This window comes from Trachurus japonicus, chromosome 6, assembly GCF_045865225.1.
Source record: "Trachurus japonicus isolate A0001 chromosome 6, Traja_1.0".
NCBI lineage: Eukaryota > Metazoa > Chordata > Actinopteri > Carangiformes > Carangidae > Trachurus > Trachurus japonicus.
In genome coordinates this window covers 2,141,834-2,162,391 of record NC_140912.1, presented here as the reverse complement: position 1 = coordinate 2,162,391, position 20,558 = coordinate 2,141,834, and the positions used below count along the sequence as shown (strand labels likewise).

At 42.4% G+C, this 20,558-nt stretch overlaps 2 protein-coding genes across 2 annotated transcripts; one reads left to right on the top strand and one right to left on the bottom strand.

The window, feature by feature from the left end:
* Nucleotides 1-4,076: 4,076 nt before the first annotated feature.
* cox8b (cytochrome c oxidase subunit 8B) lies at nt 4,077-6,892 on the bottom strand. The gene is made up of 2 exons (XM_085778262.1): nt 6,618-6,892; nt 4,077-4,371 (listed from the first exon to the last, which is right to left on the bottom strand). The coding sequence occupies exons 1-2, from the start codon at nt 6,723-6,725 to the stop codon at nt 4,279-4,281; spliced, it is 201 nt and encodes a 66-aa protein (XP_085634388.1). The 5' UTR covers nt 6,726-6,892; the 3' UTR covers nt 4,077-4,278.
* Nucleotides 6,893-9,142: 2,250 nt separating this feature from the next.
* c6h11orf24 (chromosome 6 C11orf24 homolog) lies at nt 9,143-19,454 on the top strand. Its single transcript, XM_085780425.1, has 3 exons — nt 9,143-9,311; nt 12,776-13,124; nt 17,250-19,454. Exons 2-3 carry the CDS (start codon nt 12,980-12,982, stop codon nt 18,353-18,355), a joined length of 1,251 nt encoding a protein of 416 aa, XP_085636551.1. The 5' UTR covers nt 9,143-9,311; nt 12,776-12,979; the 3' UTR covers nt 18,356-19,454.
* The last annotated feature ends 1,104 nt before the right edge of the window (nt 19,455-20,558 follow it).

Genomic DNA, 20,558 nt, shown 5'->3' with positions numbered 1-20,558 from the left:
GTGCGTTCAAGGCAACCCGTAACTCGTGTTTTTCCGACCTGTGAAGTCGTACCAGTTCGATCTGGTACGAGTTCACGGGTCGGAAGTTACGAGTGGCCGTTATAGTGAATTTCACAGGTAAAACAGGTCGGAAAAACACGAGTGGGTTGCCTGGAACGCCACAAAGTCGTAAGTCGTGACTTGAAGCTGTAATTTACGGTTTCAAAAGCCTGCCTGGAATGCAGCATTAGCCAAAATGACCGGATCGCTTAGGCTACTTCTGCTTTAATCATACTCTAATACAAATACTGCTTTCTTTTTACTGCTATTGCTATTATCTGCTTTTTATTATCTGTCCTATACATTTGTCTGCTGCTGCAACCCTGTCAATTTCCCCACTGTGGGACAAATAAAGAATAATTTTATCTTATTTTATATCGTGCAAATGCTCAGACAGTTGAAAGTTATGGTCATGGCAATGTGAGTGGGCACCTCAGACTGTAATTTTATTTATTTTTCCGCGTACCCCATCACTTTGCGTACCCCTAGTGGGTACAAGTACCCCAGTTTGGGAATCACTGTTTTAGATTCTAGATAAGTCCTAGCCTACTTTAATGCAATTACTGGTGATTGTAGTTAAATGGGCAACACACTGATTTCTATTGCAATTATCATGTGAATCAGCGCAGGTAATTTCAATATTGTCTTTACCTGTGGATTGAGGTCACCTTTTTATCAGGAAACTCTCCTCTGTCAGCTTGAACAGCAGTCACTAATACATGTGCACAAAATTTAATTAAGAATCAGGAGGTTCACAAAGGAGGGGAGGGTCAGGGCTCAGGAGTTAGAGAAAGACCAGGATCAAACATGGGGCCGCAGCCCAGTCCTGGACAGAAAAATGGAATTAGTTCAGAAAGCTAAAGCTCTGGTTCATTTTGCAATCACAGAGAGCAAACATAAGTAATTCAGTGCTTCTTCCTTCCAGATGTGGGAAAGCATCATTGATATCATTCACCCAGCTTGATTTCGGCAGGTAACGAACAAAGAGGAGCTGAACCTCGTCAGTTGTTTTCAATTCTTTGCTGTGACCCTGTGTTTTGTCTTTTAGATGGAGTCCTGTGAAATCTTTGCTCAACCAGCATCATCATCAAGCCTTCAGCACTTCTAACCCCCGTTCCCTTTCTTTGGTGAATGTCTCTATAACGTGGTAATGTCTAGACCATTCCTAATGAAATAAAATGTAGAGATAATGCATGTTATGATACAAGAATGAAAACAAATGTATGTCCTGGTTTCAAAACAAACTCTCTTCTGTGCAGAGAATTCATTTTTACTGAACCCCCTCTTATGTCTTATGTCTTGAAGTTGTGTATAATTTCAATAGGGGCTCTGAGAGACAGGTGGGTTCCATTTGATGCATTGTAAATTGTGTTTTTTTTTTTTTGCTGTTGTTGTACTTAAATGTAACTGTTTAAGCCGCTGTTTTACTGTCTTTTCAGTAATTTCTCTGAATGTCACCTCCAGTTTGTGTATTTAAATGAATAGCCTACATGTAATTTGCACGAGGATGATATTGCCTTACTTTTGGTGACAGTAATATAATAAATATCAAATGAAGTTGGACTTGAATCAAGTTGAGAAGTCTGAGAGGAAACACTCGCAGCTCCAATGGCGAGTGTAATCAAACAGCTAAACATCGACTCATTGTACTGGGTTTGTAGATTTGATCACAGAGCTAATTGTCTGTCCTCTCCACTGAAGCCAGCAGATGATTAGCACCACACTGTCACCCCCTTCTATTAATAATATGTGCAAATTACACTTAATCACTCGTCATTCTGGTCATCTTCAGATGGAGCTGCACGCCCGCCATCTAAACACATTACAACGTGACACGGCAATTATGTGTTATTTAGGAAGAGAAGCTATAATGGCTGACTCTCTTTGTGGGAACATCTCTGTGTGCTTCTTATGATCTTCTCTGACAAACCCACAGTCCTTCAACTGAAACATGTGACTGGGATTTAAAAGACTTTGTTAGGGAGACAAATTCAAATGTTATCAGCCAACGTGATTTTATTTATTGTTGCGACAACTAACAGACATTAAAATGTGATGAGGTAATCCCAGTCTGTTGGCGCACCAAACATCACCCTCTGTAACTCCTGTGTGGATTTGCAGGATTATTCATCCTAATGTGGTATTCCCCTTTTACTCTCTCTGTTCCTCATTCTTTTGTCCTGAACCGCTCATCACACACATCACGACCAGTAATTTAGTCCTGTATGACTACTAAAAAGGCTCATTAGGTGACTCATATGGACACATGCACGCACACACACACGCACACACATAGACAGTTGCAAAAGTCCTGACATTTCTTTTAAGGTTCAGTTTCAGGTTGTGTATTTCCCTCTGGACTGCTGCTTTTATAAATCAGTGGGTAGTTTTTCCATGTGTCCACTCTGGTTTTTACAAAAGACCTTCTAACAAACAGAGTAGAGATTTTCAGACTCAATAATAACTTCTATTGCTCAATTTGTAGCTGAACACAGATTCTTTAATCCCACAGGATCCTGTGATGAAGCGTTTTCTCTCTTCATCACGGCAGCTCAGAATAACATGAGGAGACTCTCATGTGAGCATGACAGGGCATAAAAACCAAACCAAACATTGATCCACTCATCAGACATGAACTAGTGTTTGATCTGCATCACATATCTAACTTACTAAAATTTTGTGTGTTAGTGTGTAACTCCAGTGAGATCATAACATTTACATTTCACCTTATTGATCATCACATTTGGATATTTGCATCAATCTGGTCTGAATTACGAGTCAGTGTTTGAAAATTACCTGATAAATAATAAAACACTGTATACTGTTTGTTCAGTGGATCGCTAGATGTTTGATTTGGTCAGGTAAGGTTTGATAACTTATATATACATATTGTTTGTATTCAACATATTGTTTGTATTGTATTGCAAATGATGCACTCCACTGTTTATTCCCTCTAACAGTGTTTTTCTAATCTACAGGTTGCACTGAACAACAATAAACTGGTTCTTAATGCAGATTTGGAAATGCATGCTTTTCACCAGATCCAAACACATAAATACCCTATTGCCTCTCCCAATAAGGGTACAAATATTGATCAAGAGACTGAATATAAGTACTTGGATTTTTTGGACTGATGAAAAATAAATATTGAATATTTACTCTCGGAAAGGAAATTGGTTTCTCTTATAAATCCTCTCTTTTCCTCTTCATTATAGTGAAATTCTAATGAGGCAACTTATTTTTTTAATCAGTGCTGGATTGTCGCGACATTCTCACAGCTGCTTCATCTGTGACTCTGAAGCACCTGGATTCAATTTACTGTATCACTCTGCTTTAAGATGAGAAAGTTACAACAACACACATTGCTGCGCCATTTCTCCATCCTCTCTGTGTAAGGTGTGGAAGACACTGGGTTATATTCATTTCTAAAATTCTTATCGACCATGTCCCTCCTTAAATTACTTCACTGCTTTCTTCATCAAAACCCAAAACACCCTTAAAAATGACCAGCAGAAAGTATATTCATCTAATTCTGACTTTTTGGTCTCTAACTTTTAAAAAATCTTCACTTCAGTTCAGTAGAAGGATAGATAGTCGTAGTAGAGTATTTCTACCCAATAGCGCAGCAGTGCCATCTAGTGATAACATTTGAAAATATAAGAAATACTTTCTAATGAAAGAGGTGTTTTTGTCTATCTATCTATATACACTGTATGTTGTATGTAGAATTATTCCTTTAGTGTGGAAACAACTGTAAATTAATCCATTAGTTGATTGGCAGAAACTAATCCCTTTCAGAGATTCAAATCATTATAGACAGAATGGCTTTGGCTTTGAGACTATTGATCAGACAAATAGCTTTTTGAGATGTCACCATGGACTCTGTGAAGCTGTGATGATTTGCCAGCATTTTCTGACACCCAAACATTAACTGTAATCAACAAATAAGAGAAAGCATCAACATGTACTTACAGTTAACCTCTGTCTTCCTTCTCATTGTCATTTCACTTATTACCAAGCACACACACTGAGTTGGGTTTCTACACACTGAATATGTATTTATTATAATAAGAGGTTAAGAGGTGCACAGATGTACATTATAACAGCTCAGCTGGAAAGAAACAGAAGGCTGAGCTCCCATCTCAGCGGCCGGGGAACAACACAGCAGAGACTTGGAGGAGTTGGGTTGACTGGCCCGCATCTTAACCTGGACCACGATCATCGTCTGCTCTCCCTCCTCTATCTGGTCTTGTAGTCCTCCATGTGAGCCAGAACCCAGCCGGAGGGACCCAGGATGGTCACCGTCAGGACTACCATCGCTATCGCCTGCTCCTGCAGGACACAGACACAAAAAGATGGTTGACGATTGAGGAAAAGAATGTAAGAAAAACTAGAATCACCTCCATGCGCTTGTTTCTGGCACCAGTGAGTCAACTACCAGGTCATATGGTCACAGACAGCCTCTCCTTCCTGAGTTTCAACACAGTGAAACTGACCTTATATCCTCTAGGTCAACTTCAATGAGACACATCATCTCATTTGAAACATTTAAGTTAAATTGTGTCATAATGAGTACATGAAGTTTTAAGCTATAACCAAAAATGTGTTTTGTGAGGTCACAGCGACCTTGACCTTTGACCACCAAATTTGAATGAGTTCATCAAGTGAATGTTTGTGCCAGAAGTGGTAACATCATTCTTTACCTTCTTGATATATTGCATCCAAATGCATGTCCTTCAATTTTTCTATTCACTGATTTTCTAACCCCACTGTATATGTTAAGTTAAGTTATGTTATGTTATGTTATGTTATGTTATGTTATGTTATGTTATGTTATGTTATGTTGTGTTGTGTTGTGTTGTGTCCTTTTATTTTATTCTCAATTATTTATTTAATGTATTCTCCAATGATACAACTGCCTGGACATTCACTAGGGTTTGCTCATTGTTCAGTTCATTTGAATGTTAACTAATAGGTATATAAAGCTGTATCAACACCATGCATTGGTTGGTTACATGGTAACATGGACATACCAGTATTTCCTGTCTCAGAAAATGGCAAATGGCAACTGTACCAGCAGCTATGTCAACATAGAGGCATGCACTCTAGGTTTAAAGATAGATAAATAAAGTTTTTATCCACAGGTGGCACTATGGGGTAGATATATTGGTGAGGGGAGTGTGTTTGTATCTTGCACACAAGGACCCACACACTTATAGGGAATAAACAGGAACATTGTTTGCAAGAAAACTTCACAGCGTCCCTTTTAAAGCAGAAATTAGTATGTACTGTATATCAGCATTCCTGCGTGTGTTGTTCTTTTTGTAGGCTGTGTGTCTCAGATGTTTTTAACTTCAAGATGCCTGTTTATACGGAAATTTGTTAGTTATACATATCAGCACAGGCTACTTTATTGTGACTTATGACTTCCTGGTGTATAACAGGAAGTATCTAACTAAAGAACCACCATGTAAGTCCAAAGTGCACTGCACTAGAATCCACCTCAACAAAATAAGACGGAATCTTTTACCAGATTAAAAGATCTTAAAGGTAGATTATGTAGCTGACTGTGGCAACAGCATTTCAATGCTTTCAGATGAGATAAAATGCAGCATAACTGCAGAAGCAATATGGGATACAATTGAGGTTTTTGCTAATTTTAGTTTTTGCTTCATACTGAGAGATAAGACTCCCCCGTGTCCTCACACTTCCCTGTCCTCATAGTTAACCCTGTAAGTGAATTGAATCAGCAGCTTTGTCTCTGTTACAGTCCCATAAACATGCCCTTGATTTATTATTAAGCCATTCCCTCTGAGTCTGACGAGCTAAATGTAACCGAGCAAATAATTGATTATCCTTATTATATGTGTCGCATTGAACACAGATACTCGGTCGGTCCCGAAATATTTTATAGGCTATAATACAAATGAATAATCTTTGATTGTAAATCGGTTCGGGTCAACTCTGTCAGACTTTGGTCAGCAACAAGGTCAGATAGTTGGCAGCTGTTCAACACACTACACACTATTACACTTGCAGTCGCATAAACAGCATTTAACTCGTGCACTGCAGTCTACAGTAGGTTTGGAAATAAAAAACTTCTAGTCGGTGTTCGGCTCTAGGGGAGATGATGTATACAGAGGTAGTAATAGCTGTAGCATGTTGTTATATTTGGGCAGGCAGGGAGGTGTACGTGTTGGAATAAGGCGGAATAATGGCGAGATACTGACGCACTTATTTTGAGAGTTAAAAATAAATTCATTTGATTAGTTATCGATATCAGCATTTTGCAGAGAAAATAACAGGCTGATGGAAATATGAACAATTTCACCAAATGGATATCTGCAGAATGAGAGGTTTAATTATGAGTCAAGTCTGACGCAGTTTGAGGAAAGTGCGTCCTGCAGGAGGGGGGTCCTCCTCCGGCGCGTCGGGCCAAGATGCGCCTCGCCCTGCAACAATGACCGTTGTTGGTGTCTGGTGCATGTGTGGCTACAGCCTGTTGCAGGAGACAGAGGGCTATACCTGCTGAGCTGGCGTTAAGTCGGTCAGTTGGATGGAGCATGAACTGAACTCACCCCTACGGAGATATTGTGTTTGGCAGGTTTGGAATTGAGATTGGCTGCGGAGACCAGCTGAGTCTTCAGCGCGTTCCTGAACAACCGGGACACCGCGGGTAGGGACATAGCGACGGTCCGGAGCTGCTGCTGCTGGCTGGGCCGATGGAGGTGAAAACACAAGTAGCCTAGGAGGTCTGTGAACTACAACTGACACCGAGGGACTCACTTTCAGTTTTAAGTCTACGTACGCCACCAGGTTCAGTGTGTGCGCGCGTGTTTGTGTGTGTGTGGAGAGAGAGAGGGAGGGTGATAAGGGAGGGAGGGAGGGAGAGAGGGGGGGACGTCAGCCAGTAGCTACGTCGGAATTTGATTGGCCGTCTCACCTCTGGGTAAATGACACCGTGACCGTGAAGCGCGGGACATGTCCTCAGTTCACCCTCAGCTGCTTCCTCCACCCGCGCAGCTGCACCACGCGCCGACGCGCTGCATGGGGCCACACACATGTTTCAATGATAGATCACCGACCACACAATGACAGGCGAATTAAACAAAGTCATAAGGGAGTTTACAAGACAGTAGCATACACAGAGTTTACTTTTTCCTTTATTAAATATCTAATCACTAAACAAGTGAAAGAGTGCAGCAGGCCTACAGAATATAACAGATTGGTTAAAAGCACATAACTTGGTATGAAATAGCCTATAGCCTACCAAACTAATAATTAAGAAAAAAACGAAGTGATGCCAATTAAGGGGTTACTCAGCAGAAATAATATTAGCTATCACAATATTACAGTCTGAGTGTTGTAGCTATAGGCCTAGTTGCATGTCCATGCCTTCATGGCCACATTCATTACCTTATAGTGGCTTAAGGGTGAAAGTAAAAATAAGGGGGAAAAAAGTAAATGACCTGACCAAAATAACCTTGTAGGCTAAAAAAGAAAAATGTAAACACGGCATAGACATGTTTCAGACAGTTTATCAGACCAGCTGAAAACTGTAGGCTATTGTGCAATTCATATTCTTCCATAGGCTATTGTTGGTTTTCATTTAGCATCCATTTTACTGCTACATTAATTAAAGCAGAAGTAAGCGATCCGGTGGTTTTGGCTAACTTCTTGTCAGCAGATGGAGTTAGCAGTCCCCGCTCTCGTCCCTACGTCACCACATTCACGCGCATCCCTTGGCTGCACACACAGAGAGGACCGCCCCTTTATGCCGTTCTCTCTCCTCATTGGATAAAGGTTGTAGGATACAAGGAAAGTTTTCTCCTAGGCTTACAGCAGAGCAGACCCGTGTTTCAGACCAAACACTCTATGTAAGTGATTGCTGTCGGAAGATATAACTATTTAAGACTTATATTAAAGGACAATTCCAGGCGAATTCAACTCAGGGGTGTATTTTCATATCATTTTAGGTCTAAAAGAATGAATCTGAAGATTTTCAGTTTAATCGCTCCTGTTTTGCGGTAGCTGCGTCTGTCCGCGCATCGCCACGGCAGCAATGAATGGGAGTGGATGTAAGTTCCGCTGTTTAGGCTGTTTCCAGCCCTCAAAGCCGCAATTTTTTTCCACAGACAGCATCAGATGGCGACTCAAACATGCACCGAGAAGTTTATTTACTTCAAGCAAGCCGACATGTTTGTAAAAGTCGATCTAATTCAAAGTCTCCCGGAGTCTCGCGCGAGCCCGAAGTTGCAGTGCTGGTGTATTCAGGCGCAGTAGGAGCTACCGCTTGTGTCATAAACACAGGAATATCAACTCTTTATTTGCTTGAAGTGTACATTTTTTTCCACAGACAGCGTCAGATGGCTACTCAAAGATGCGCCGATAAGTTTTTTTTACTTGAAGCAAGTAAAGAGTTGATATTCCTGTGTTTATGACACAAACGGTAGCTTTTCCCATTGCATGTGAACACACCGAGCACGGCAACTGGGTCTCGCGCGAGACTCCGGGAGACTTTGAATTAGATCTAGTTTTACAAACATGTCGGCTTGCTTGAAGTAAATAAACTTCTCGGTGCATGTTTGAGTGGCCATCTGACGCTGTCTGTGGAAAAAAATTGCGGCTTTGAGGGCTGTAAACAGCCTAAACAGCAGAACTTACATCCACTCCCATTCATCGTGCCGTGGCGATGCAGGGGCAGACGCAACTACCGCAAAACAGGAGCGATTAAACTGAAAATCTTCAGATTCATTCTTTTAGACCTAAAATGATATGAAAATACACCCCTGAGTTGAATTCGCCTGGAATTGTCCTTTAACACAAATATTCCACTTACTTCTGCTTTAACTAGGCTACAGTTTCTATTATTTTGCTCCTCCCACTATTGGCTAAACATGAAGGACAAAAATGGCATGAAATAAATAAATAACCAGAAATAACATATTTAATTACCAAAAACGAATTCGCTTTCAGCATTTTATAATTTATTTCTGCAGTTATTTACTTTCCTATTTATGCTTATGTCATGTTTTGGTCCTTCCTGTAGCTAAGGAGTGCAGCAGCAGGCTTTTAAAGCTGGTGGTGCACTGTGTGGGTTGAGTGGAGTGGGCCTGCAGGGGGCAGTAGAACCTGAGGGCCGCCCACGCTGCCAGGAATACGGGCGAAGAAGAAGACACGCAGCAACTCCAGGAAGTGGTGTCCGAGCTGAGCTCCCCGTGGATACCTGCCTGGGCTTGTTGTGTCCACAAACGCATCACAGCAGATCGGTGGTAAGTCTATGAAACCACATTAAACATAGTTATCATGCTGGCGGCTCCCTCAGGCCTACACACGAGCCACTTCATTGAAAATGTCTTGTTAGCATTAGCTAGGCTACAGACTGTGGATGTTAACTGACCGTTGAACGTCAGCCTGACTGACACAGCCGCCCTGCTGCTGCTGCCTGGCTCTGAACCAGCTGTGGCTTTCTAACATCTGTCCAGGTCATAACTGTGCTGCCACTGTGGCTTTTAACCGTCGACGTTTCGGTACTTGTAAATGTGTTGGTCTAATATGAGCTAAACTTTGGGATAACCGGTCTGAACTAATGTTGGTGACTCTCTGGGGGCTAAGTGTTATTAGCCTGACCCGTCCCCGGTGTGTAGGTAACGTTATGTGTGGTTGTTTGTTACTTATGTGTGGTTATGTGTCAGTGGACGTTAAACGGCATTACAGTTACTGGACTGAGGTTGGTTTCCAGTCTTTCTAGCCTCATTGTTGACTGTGTAGGCTGCTGCAGCTGCTCTGCACTTCTCTCCACGTAGGCACCGTTAACGACCTTTGGATACTTCCTGTTTACTTTCAGGGCAGGTCACTGTGTTTAGTGTTTGTGCTGCTCAGGCTGAATGAAACGAGTCCTCATTAAAATGGAAGGCGGGACAAAACTCCATCAACACATTTTAATGTGTTGTCATGTCACTCAAGAAGTTTGAGAGCAGAGCAGCAGATGCCTGCACATCTGTCATACTTCAGAAGATCTGGTCTGACTGTGGCCAATCACAGCTTCCGCCAAAGACAGAGTGAGAGAGCTGGAGAGATGGAAAGAGTCAAGACAAGTCAAGTCAAATTTATTTATATAGCACATTTCATATGACAAGCGTAAACTCAATGTGCTTCAAAAAGTTAAAACAGAGATACAGTGTATAACATAAAATGGCATATAGGATAAGAAATCACACAAGAATGTATTATTATCATCATTTAAAAAGGGAGATAATAATAATAAAAATTCTTAAAGCAAACAAGACAGAAATAAAACACACTCTTTAAACATGACTAAAAGCTTGTGAAAAAAGATATGTTTTTAGTTTGCTTTTAAAAGAAGGCACTGTTGTAGCAGACCGTAGCTCATGTGGAAGAGAATTCCAGAGAGTAGGACCATAGTAGCTGAAAGCGCCATGAGCTGATTTGGAGTTGATTCTGGGTATAATGAGGAGCTCTTTATCAGATGATCTAAGTGATCTCTCTGGTGTGTATTCGGTGAGCATGTCAACAATGTAAGAGGGAGCCAAGCCATTACAAAATTTAAAAACAATAAGAAGTATTTTAAAATCAATTCTTTGTTTTACTGGGAGCCAATGAAGAGATGATAAAATGGGAGTGATGTGCTCAAACCTTTTGGTTTTCGTTATGGCTGCAGCATTTTGAATAAGCTGGGGTTTATTTACTGTCTGCTTATTCAGTCCAGCAAAAAGGGCATTGCAGTAATCCAGTCTACTGGAAATAAAAGCATGAACCAGTTTTTCAGAGTTGTTGTTGTACCTCACCTAAGTGAATACCAATGAGGGCACATGATATAGGCTAGTGATTATGAGTAGATATTGCATTGTGATTTCATTGTGAATGGTCATTATTGCTTCATTTTCATGATGAATGATGATGATTCATGATTTTTTTTATTATTATTATTGGGTCTTTTACCAAACAAATTTAAGTCTTGAGAATATAATTTGCTGCTAACAGTGCACAACAATGTTGTGACACATTTTTACCTTTGTCAAAAATAATGTAGCTCCTGTGATTTGGATATTGCACATGGCCATATTGCAATTTCAATTTGATTAAGCAGCCCTAAAGTAGCTAAGCAGTATCAATAAAAGTGATACCACCATTAAATTATTAACAATAAATATACCAAGTTGGTAATCACATTGTTCAGCCTGTGAGTGTATGTGATGATTCAGAGCAGGTATTGCAGTACTAGAAACTGGACTAAAGCCCATGGATAGAGGCTTAGAAATAATCTTTCAATACAATCAACATCCACAGTTTCTTGATTTGTACGCAAAACCCTGGATTGTTCCTTTCTGGAAATTCAGTGAGGCTTGACAAAAAGCTGAGGAAAGAAAGCTGAGATCTTTTTAATTCCGATGAATATTTTCAACTGATGTCCAATTTACATTAACATGACTCTCACTGCTGTAAAACAACACAGCAGTAAAATGCTGTCTTGGTAGGAAAAACGTGCTTGTGTGTGTGTGAGGCTCTGTCTGACACACTCACTGTTCTGACACTAGAGGGAAGTCTTTCCTTACATCTGGCCTGTGGTGGACTTTCTGCTGTTGTTCACACCTCATAGTGTTGTGGTATCCTGAGAGAGTTATAAATGTTCAGAGAGCTAACTGAATTCTTGTTCAACCTTTTTTTAATTAATTTTAAAGGGATACGCCAACATTTTTTTTCGTGTCTTGCCTCACTCCCGAGTCCATGACAAGCAGATAGACACCATCCTTTCGACTGTGCGTGCAGTAACAAGGGAGATAGAGCCGTATCGCTCGTAATTAGCTCAGCTCAAACGCTGGAAGTGTATAGGTAGTGTTAGCCTGCCGGGACCGATCTGCCGGGACGAGATCGGTCAAAACGGAGGGTTCAAGCAAAGACGGTTTCTTTTGGTTCAAGCTAGCTACATCGAGGGTAGGTTAGCTTCCTATTTCAAAGTAAAAGCACAAATTCTATCGTCATGGTTTTCTGTATGTAAAGAGCAACGGGTGTTTTATTTTGTGAAAGTAACCGGAAGTGCGTTGGTCACAACGGCTAGCTTGAGTAGCACCAAATTCGTCGGAACAAAATTGTAAACAGCTGGTATTTAGACAAATTAACGACACACTGCTGATCTAAACGACTACTTTCTCGCCTAAAAATGTTTGAAATGTGGATAAAGTGATATATTTACAGAGTTTAGAGCTGAAATGAAATCAGCTTCTGACTGCTGATTTCGGCTCGGGGAGGAGGCAGGCTAACACTACCTATACACTTCCAGCGTTTGAGCTAAGCTAATTACGGGCGATACGGCTCTATCTCCCTTGTTATTGCACACACAGTCGAAAGGATGGTGTCTATCTGCTGGTCATGGACTCGGCGTATCCCTTTAATATTTATTTTTGGTGACCAAATAAATTTAACTCAAGAGTTAACAAAAAGTTTTAAATGAACACAAATGTTGCAGGGACAAGAATCACCTTACTGCTGTGATATTTTTATAAGGCTGAAATCACACATTTGTGAAGAGATTTAAAGCATACATGCCATAGTGATACGACCTAAAAATGGATGACTGTTGATTTGATGCACTATTTGTCTCAACCAAGTTTCACATCCCTGCAAGTGTCAAACACTGAACTGTAATGAAACCAATAACTACAGTACTGTAATGGGCCTGGCTGCTGTTTAAACCTGCTGTTGTCTTTTCTTGTAGGTCCAGAAACCATTGGTCTCCATCCTCGTCCTCGGTGTGTGCAGGTTGATTGTGTGCACTTGACTGTGTTAAGCGTGTGTATGAATGTGTGTCACTCTTAGGCCTCTGTGTGTGTGTGTGTGTGTGTAGCTGTAAGGTAGTGTATGTGACCGTGTGTGCGTGACCGTGTGTGTGTGTGGGTGTGTGTGTGTGTTTGTGTCCACCATGTCTCCACATCCCTGGACATTCCAGCTGAGGCCTTCTGTGTGTCTTCACCTCCTCCTCCTGCTGCTGCTGCTCCTCGCCGACGCCTCCTCCTTCAGAGTTCCTAAGGCTGTCCCCCTTCAGACTAGCCCTACAGACCAGCTGAGTGAGTATGAGTCAGCAGAAAGACACCCAGCGGCCACATGCTGGAGCTGATGAAACCAAAAATGCACATATTTTTCATTGTGTCTTCCCTCACATCTGCCCCTGACAGGTGTTAACTCATTGAGTGCCGCGCTCCTTTCCAAAGTTTTAGTCAAGTGTACCGGCAATTTAGACGATTTTTGTGTATTCTATATTATTGCCACCAACACATACTGTGGCTCATTTGAAAGGTGAAACTTAATGCTTCAAATGGCCACAAACCGTTTGTTTCTACGTGCCTCCGTTCCTGAGAAAAGTCAAGCTAAACATGGCTGGGTTTCACCAAAATCTCTCCTTTTTTTCTAGAAAAGGAGATAGAGCGTCTTTTATGAAAGGTGCTCTGTTTGTGCCTGTCGCTCTTCTGACACTCGCATTTCTGGATCAAAGGGCTCGTGTAAGATAAATATATACAACAAATGTTGTTCTATTCACAAAACCACCATCAGGGGCGGGGGGGCGCCACTAAACAACAATAACACAGACGCACTGTGCCGTGTCACAGCCTCTCGCCGCGGAATGTGATGGTCTCTCGGCCACAGCAGGTCTGGAACACCGGCCCCACCGGTGGTCGCGGTCCTTCTGTGGTACGGGTCGGTGATGCCAGTCTGCTTTGACGGAGGGATCATCACATTTTACCACGGGAGGACACGGTGTTGCTCCAGATGAAGACCGGGCGGGACTGTCGGCTGAGAGCTTCCTGTTCGGCTCCGAGCTGCTGGAGCCTCGCGGGTGAGAGCAGAGCAGCTGCTGCATCCACATGCAGAACTCCGTTTGCAAAAGCCGAGTTATGATGAAAACTTCCAGATCATGAGCTGTCATGAGTTTTTGATCGTCATCTATTTCAGTTCTGCTCGTCGTAGAGTCCCCAAATTTACACAAAAGGTGTGTTAAAGTGTCTAGTTTCATAATTTAAAAAAAAAGCAAAAAACGAGAAATCTCGTTTTTGGCACTCAACGCATGGGAACGAAAAACGAGAAATTATGTGGTTGGCACTCAATGAGTTAAAGCAGAAGTAAGTGATATATTTGTGTTAATATAAGTCTTAAATAGTTATATCTTCCGACAGCAATCACTTACATAGAGTGTTTGGACTGAAACACGGGTCTCTCAGTCCCTCTGCTCTGCTCTGAGCCGAAGAGAAAACATTTATCGTATCCTACAGTTTTTATCCAATGAGGAGAGAGAACGGCATGCAGGGCTGTGTGTGCAGCCAAGGAACGCCGTGAATGTGGCGACGTAGGGACGAGGACTGTTATGGTGCGTTCAAGGAAACTCGTATTTTTCCGACCGTGAAGTGGTACCAGTTCGATCTGGTACGAGTTCACCGGTCGGAAGTTACGAGTGGCCGTTATAGTGACTTTCACCGGTAAAACAGGTCGGAAAAACACGAGTGGGTTGCCTGAAACGCTACAAAGTCGTAAGTTGTGACTTGAAGCTGTAATTTACGATTTCAAAAGCCTGCCTGGAACGCAGCATTAGCGAAAACGACCGGACCACTTACTTCTGCTTTAAGAAGGGATGAGTCATGATTTTTGATTTTTTGAGAAGTTTTTTTCTCAAATAGCTTTTGTGGCTCTCATGATGATTTAAAAAATGTAAATTCCCACTTTCTTGCATATTATGGTTGCATAGTATCACAACGTGGAAATGCAGTTTGATGAGGGAAACCAAGAAATCCCATGAGCCTCCGTAGCATAGCTCTGAGCAGCTCGCCGCTCTGCTCCGCCGTTCTCAAAACAGCTTGCACCAACAATTAAAGGTAACAAACCTACTCCTAAAACTATAGGGATTATGGCAATGGGCCAATTTGCCAAAGTGAACCATACCTTTAAAGCTACATGCACAGACAGCAAAGAAAGCGAATAAGCAAATTTACCCAAATATTGTCATATCACTTGTTTATGCGAGAGATAATGTTGCACAAAATACTGCTACTAAGAAATATCTTGACCCCCTGTAAGGGAAGGATACCTCATTTTACTGGTACCGATGCTTTGAAGAGGAGTTGTTTTAATAAAAGCCATATTTCCAATGAGTTGTATAAATGTGCAGCAGCCCACGTCTGCAGTACTCCTGCCGGTAAGTGGATGAGGCCAAGCGTCTCTCTCATATGCAGCTGCACCTCTCTTATAGAGACACAACAAGTGAAAATAAATGTCCACAGCTTGTCAACAGAGAGCACGCACCGAGTGAAATACGGCGTTGTTTCGGTTACATGGCCGACAATCAGGGCAAAGCTCTTCTGAAAAAGATATTTCAAACCCACACAGACCAAAGGGAGTGAGACGTCCAACTTGGCAATGCTTCTCGCCAACAGACACGTCGACGTGTTTTAAGAATTCAAAGAGCCACCCTGCCAACAGTACCTGTGCACCCGGCCACAAGTCTGGTCTGACTGAAGAGCACATTGACACACAAGAATCTTCAAGTGGCCAAACAAGTGTTTAGAAAATAAGTCAGAGAAAAACACGTGCTATTTTTCTGTTATATTTTTTAAACAGCAGCTTCAACAGAATGATTTTTTTTAATTTTTTCATGAAACATATTCAATAGCTATAAAGCTGTGACAAACTGTTTCACCAGGTGGTGGCATTAGCATGATCTGATTGATTCTTCTTTCATTAATTCCATCACTGCCTATATAGTATCAATCATCTATCAAAGTCTGCAGGATCTGCTTTAAAGAGGAACTATGTACGTAAGTCTGGTCGCTTTACCGCTGTTTTGCTAACCCTCGTCCTGGACATGTGTATTTGTTTACAACAAAGCCTGCAAGAAATCAATCAATAGAGTGGTAGATAAAGTTATATAATATATACAGTGTTACAACGTGTATATCTGTGTAGTTTAGTACTGTGTTGTTTTTCAGTCAAAAGATGCAAGTGACACGCACGTGAAAGGCAGAGAGCCTCCATTCTCCCTCGTAACAAGCTACAAATCCTGCATAGTTTGTCTTTAAAGGAGAATTCCGGTCATTTTTTACCCCTAAGTCGTTGTCCTGATGGTCACCCAGTGTTGGGGGGAGCAAAAAACGTGACTAAAATTGATGCAGGCAAACCAGAGTTACACCATGGCTAGACGGCGCTAGGGATAGCAACAACGCTAACCTATGGGGGCAATTCTTTCAACCACAACAAACACAATCAAATATCTATGATACATGACTGGAATCCTTATGACACACCACTGAACTCATATAGTGTACAGTATAAACAGTCTAAACTTTGTGTTTTTGCATGTAGCCACTCACCTCAGATAGCCGAACTCTGAAACATCCTGGAAAGACATTACTATCTGATCACAGAGTGCCTGCTCTCCCCGCCACAGAAAGTTTATACTGTTTATACTGTACACTATATGAGTTCAGTGGTGTGTCATAAGGATTCCAGTGATGTACCATAGATATTTGATTGTTTTCTGAGTGTTTGTTGTGGTTGAAAGAATTGCCCCCATAGGTTAGCGTTGTGGCTATCCCTAGCTCCGTCTAGCCATGGTGTAACTCTGGTTTGCCTGCATCAATTTTAGTTGCCTTTTTTGCTCCAACCTACACTGGGTGACCATCAGGACAACGATTTAGGGGTCAAAAATGACCGGAATTCTCCTTTAAGGCATCAATCCCATTAAGTCATATTCCTGTAAACAGGTTGATTAGAGTGCGGCATTCTTCATGTAGCACATGCAGTTGTTATTGAAATCTCAAGAAGGCCAAGTTTAAAATCACACCACAGTTTGTTTGTTAAAGGTGAAATCTGTCACAACAGAGAAGCTACAGATTAACCCTGAGCAAGAAACCATGTTCTCCAGATGTAGAAGAATCTAAAGAAAGAAAGAAATCCCAACAAAAAGAAACAAGAGCTGATTTGAATTCAACCTGGTTGAGCGACTGGTCATTGGGAAAATTGGTGTCTGGTCTATGTTGTTTGACGGGGGTCTGGTGGCACTCTTGTGTTCCCTGTTTTTTTAACATGCTGGTCTTGTGTTTCATGCTGGTTTTATTTGATACTTCAAGTGTTTTGTTTGATACTTCAAGTGTATCTTTATTCTAATCTACTGAGCTCACTCACTCATGGAACTTGTTGTTTCCCAGGTCCTAGTGATGGTGTCACTCCAAGTGCAACAGCTCCCGAGTCCAAAGTGAACAGTCAGCTGCAAGCCCCCCAACCTGAAACAAATGGCACCAACATTGCAACCAGGGACCACTCTTCCCCCAACTCATCTTCATCGGATAACAACACCAAAGCATCCGTAATCCCACAAAGTCAACCTGCAGAAGGAGGCAATTTGTCCAGACCTTCATCATCCAATCAGCAGCCAGCATCAATAGACCCTCAATCCAAGCCTCAGCCTCAACCACTTCCTCTTCCCTCCTCTACCACTGACTCAGCTCCAGCTGCTCCTAATGCAGCCAACAAAGGTGCTGGTACTAATGACTCCACCAATACACAGCCTCATGTACTCACAAACACTGCACTGATGACAACACCATCACCTACAATCACAACAACAACATCATCTACAACCACAACAACGACATCATCTACAACCACAACAACACCACTACCAGCTACAGCCAGAACAACACCACCGTCAAAAGCCACAACAACAACGACAACAACATTACCATCTACAGCCAAAACAACAACAACAACATTACCATCTACAGCTACAACAACAACAACAACAACAACAACATTACCATCTACAGCCACACCACCACCAGCACCAACAACAACATGGCCTCCAGCTACAACAGCACCACTTGTTCCACCGGCGGTAAAAGCAACGGCCACTGTAACAAACGCTACCACCACCGTCGCCACTACAACAACCGCGGCTGTAAAGACGACGCCTCCACCATCATCACCAGCCACGCCAAAGCCAAACGCCACACACGCCGAGACGCCACCGTCTCAGACCACAAGGCCATCCACCGCAGCCGCCACCAGCACCAGCGCTCCAGCCAATCAGAACGAGGCGGTCGCCCCGGGCGGCGTGGTAGAGGAGGCCGGCGGCGCTCTGACCAGACAGCTGGTGGACACGGCGTCTCTACTGGCCGTCCTGCTCTTCGGCCTGCTCTTCTTCTTGGTGACGGTGGCCGTGTTCGTCACGCAGGCCTACGAGAGCTACAGGAGGAAGGACTACACCCAGGTGGACTATCTGATCAACGGCATGTACAGCGACTCTGGGGTGTGAGTGTGGAAGGGGCCAAGCACAACCGGTGGAGGCTGTTTTTTTGCACTCGGAGACGGAGCGACGGGTGAGACGGGGACACTCAGGTGCCGTCAGCTCACAAGGTGACTTTCCTGTGCCGCCGTCACAGTGAGAGGAGGTTAAGACCAGACTGAACTGAGCACTAGCTCGCTGACTCCGAGGCAGCCGCTGATCTGTTTCACCACAGATGTTCCACTTAAGGTTTTTCTTCTTTGCTTCTTTTTCTTTGATGGTTCGAATGTGAGGAGTTTGGCTTGTCCCATTTTTGCCCACAAATAAGACGGCCTCTTCCACGTCGGGTCGTCAGCTCCAGAGTGGCTGTAACAGTCACGACACTTACAGAGCTCAATGGACGACTTCGTCCGTTGAGCTCTGATTTCCAGGAGAGTTGTTCCGTTTCTCACGGCAGAAAAAAAAGACTAAACTCAACATGTTGTTTTGTTTTTGAAATAATTTTTCGATGAAAAATTTCAAAATCCTTTCCATTACTTTTAATTTATTGTCATTTTGCAGATGAATGTAGTCACACAGAAGACTTGTGCCCATTAAGGATTCGGGGTGTTACTTGAAACAGTTCAAGTTTGAGTTTGAATACAGCCTCGAGAGCTTCATGCATTTTTCCACGCATTCAATTTGAGTTTTGAATAGAGGGAACAGCCCTGTTAAGGACCAATCACTAATTACTCATTCCACTTAAAAAGAGCACAGAAATGACTGATTGACTAAAAAATGTCAATGTTAAATTCATCATCACTGAGTCCCAGACCATAGAGTACTGAGTCCTGGTCCATCATCAGATCAGTCTTTTGTAGTTTTGTCCACCATTTCTATCAGATACACTGATGTATGATTTTACTGGAGGTCATTCCAGATCTGAGATCACAGCTTAAATGTTAAAGAGCTCTGTGATCACAGGAAAACACAAGCAGACAGCTAATCAGAGCGCTTAGTCTAAACACACCCTTCAGATTTACAGTGCAATGAGGGATTTCTGGCACAACATCACATCCAAGGTGCAGGAGGAAGGAAAAAATTTCCAAGAGGTCAAAACTGAAGCAACACTTCAAATATGTAAAAACAACACGATTGTGAAACCGTCTCATTTTAACTTGTGGCCTGGACCAGGGTGAAATGAGGAAACATTACCAACATTTCAGGTCTATTCACTTTGGCTTTGACCTCCAAATATATACATTTTACACAATCTGTGTAGATTTTTACAACCTGGCTGTCTAAATGCAATTACCCCAGGGAATAAAGTGTTGTTGTAACTGATAGAAAAGGTCCAAAACGACAAAGCTCAGATGCAAATGTCACCAGATTTATTCCAGTTGATGATCTGTGTAATGTAGCGGCCTGATGAAGTACCGGTCCAGCCCCGTCAGAAGCAGCAGCGTGCTGCGAAAGAAGATCTGAGCTGAGCTTAGCAAACCGGTCTTGAACTGGCCTCGTTCACACTGTAATGGATGTGGAAAAACCTCACGATTTCCTCAGAAGTATTTCAGCAGAGTTTTCTCAGAAACACGTTGGAATTGGACACAGGTACCGCTGCCAGCTTAACACAGTGGAAGATGTATTTCCATCACTCGGCGTAAAGTTTCCCCCTGATGTGGCCCGCCGCTGCTGCGTCAACGCCAAAGTACATACGGTGTGTGGTGTCTGCTGTAGCCGGGCGGCCAAAGGCAAAGGAGGGATCTGCATGTCGTCTGAGTCGAGGTTTATCATCATCTGTCAGTGGCCTTATCGCTGACCCTGGATCTGTGTAGACAGCATCTGCTTTGTTTCATGATGAGGCAGCGAGACAGGCTTCATACTGAGAGACGATCAAATCCACCCAAGTTACATGAAAACACTCGATCAAAACTTTCCAAGAGATCACATCGGGCAGAGCAGTGAGGTCGCACCGTTCATACCCACACTGAGTCACACAGTAGTAGTAGTAGTAGTAGTTGTTGTAGTATCTTGGAACAAGGGCTTAAGTTTTATGGATGACATTTAAACAATGGTCATGAAATGAAATCAATTGTTTACTCATGACTGACGGTGATGGTGTTTGTAGAGTGTAGTGACAGTGTTTTTTTGTTTGTTTTGTTTCCATTTCTGAATTTCATGTCATGTCATTTCAGTCAGATATTTTGAGAGATAGATTTGTTTGCTGTGAAACCAACAGTTGAAAACAAATGAA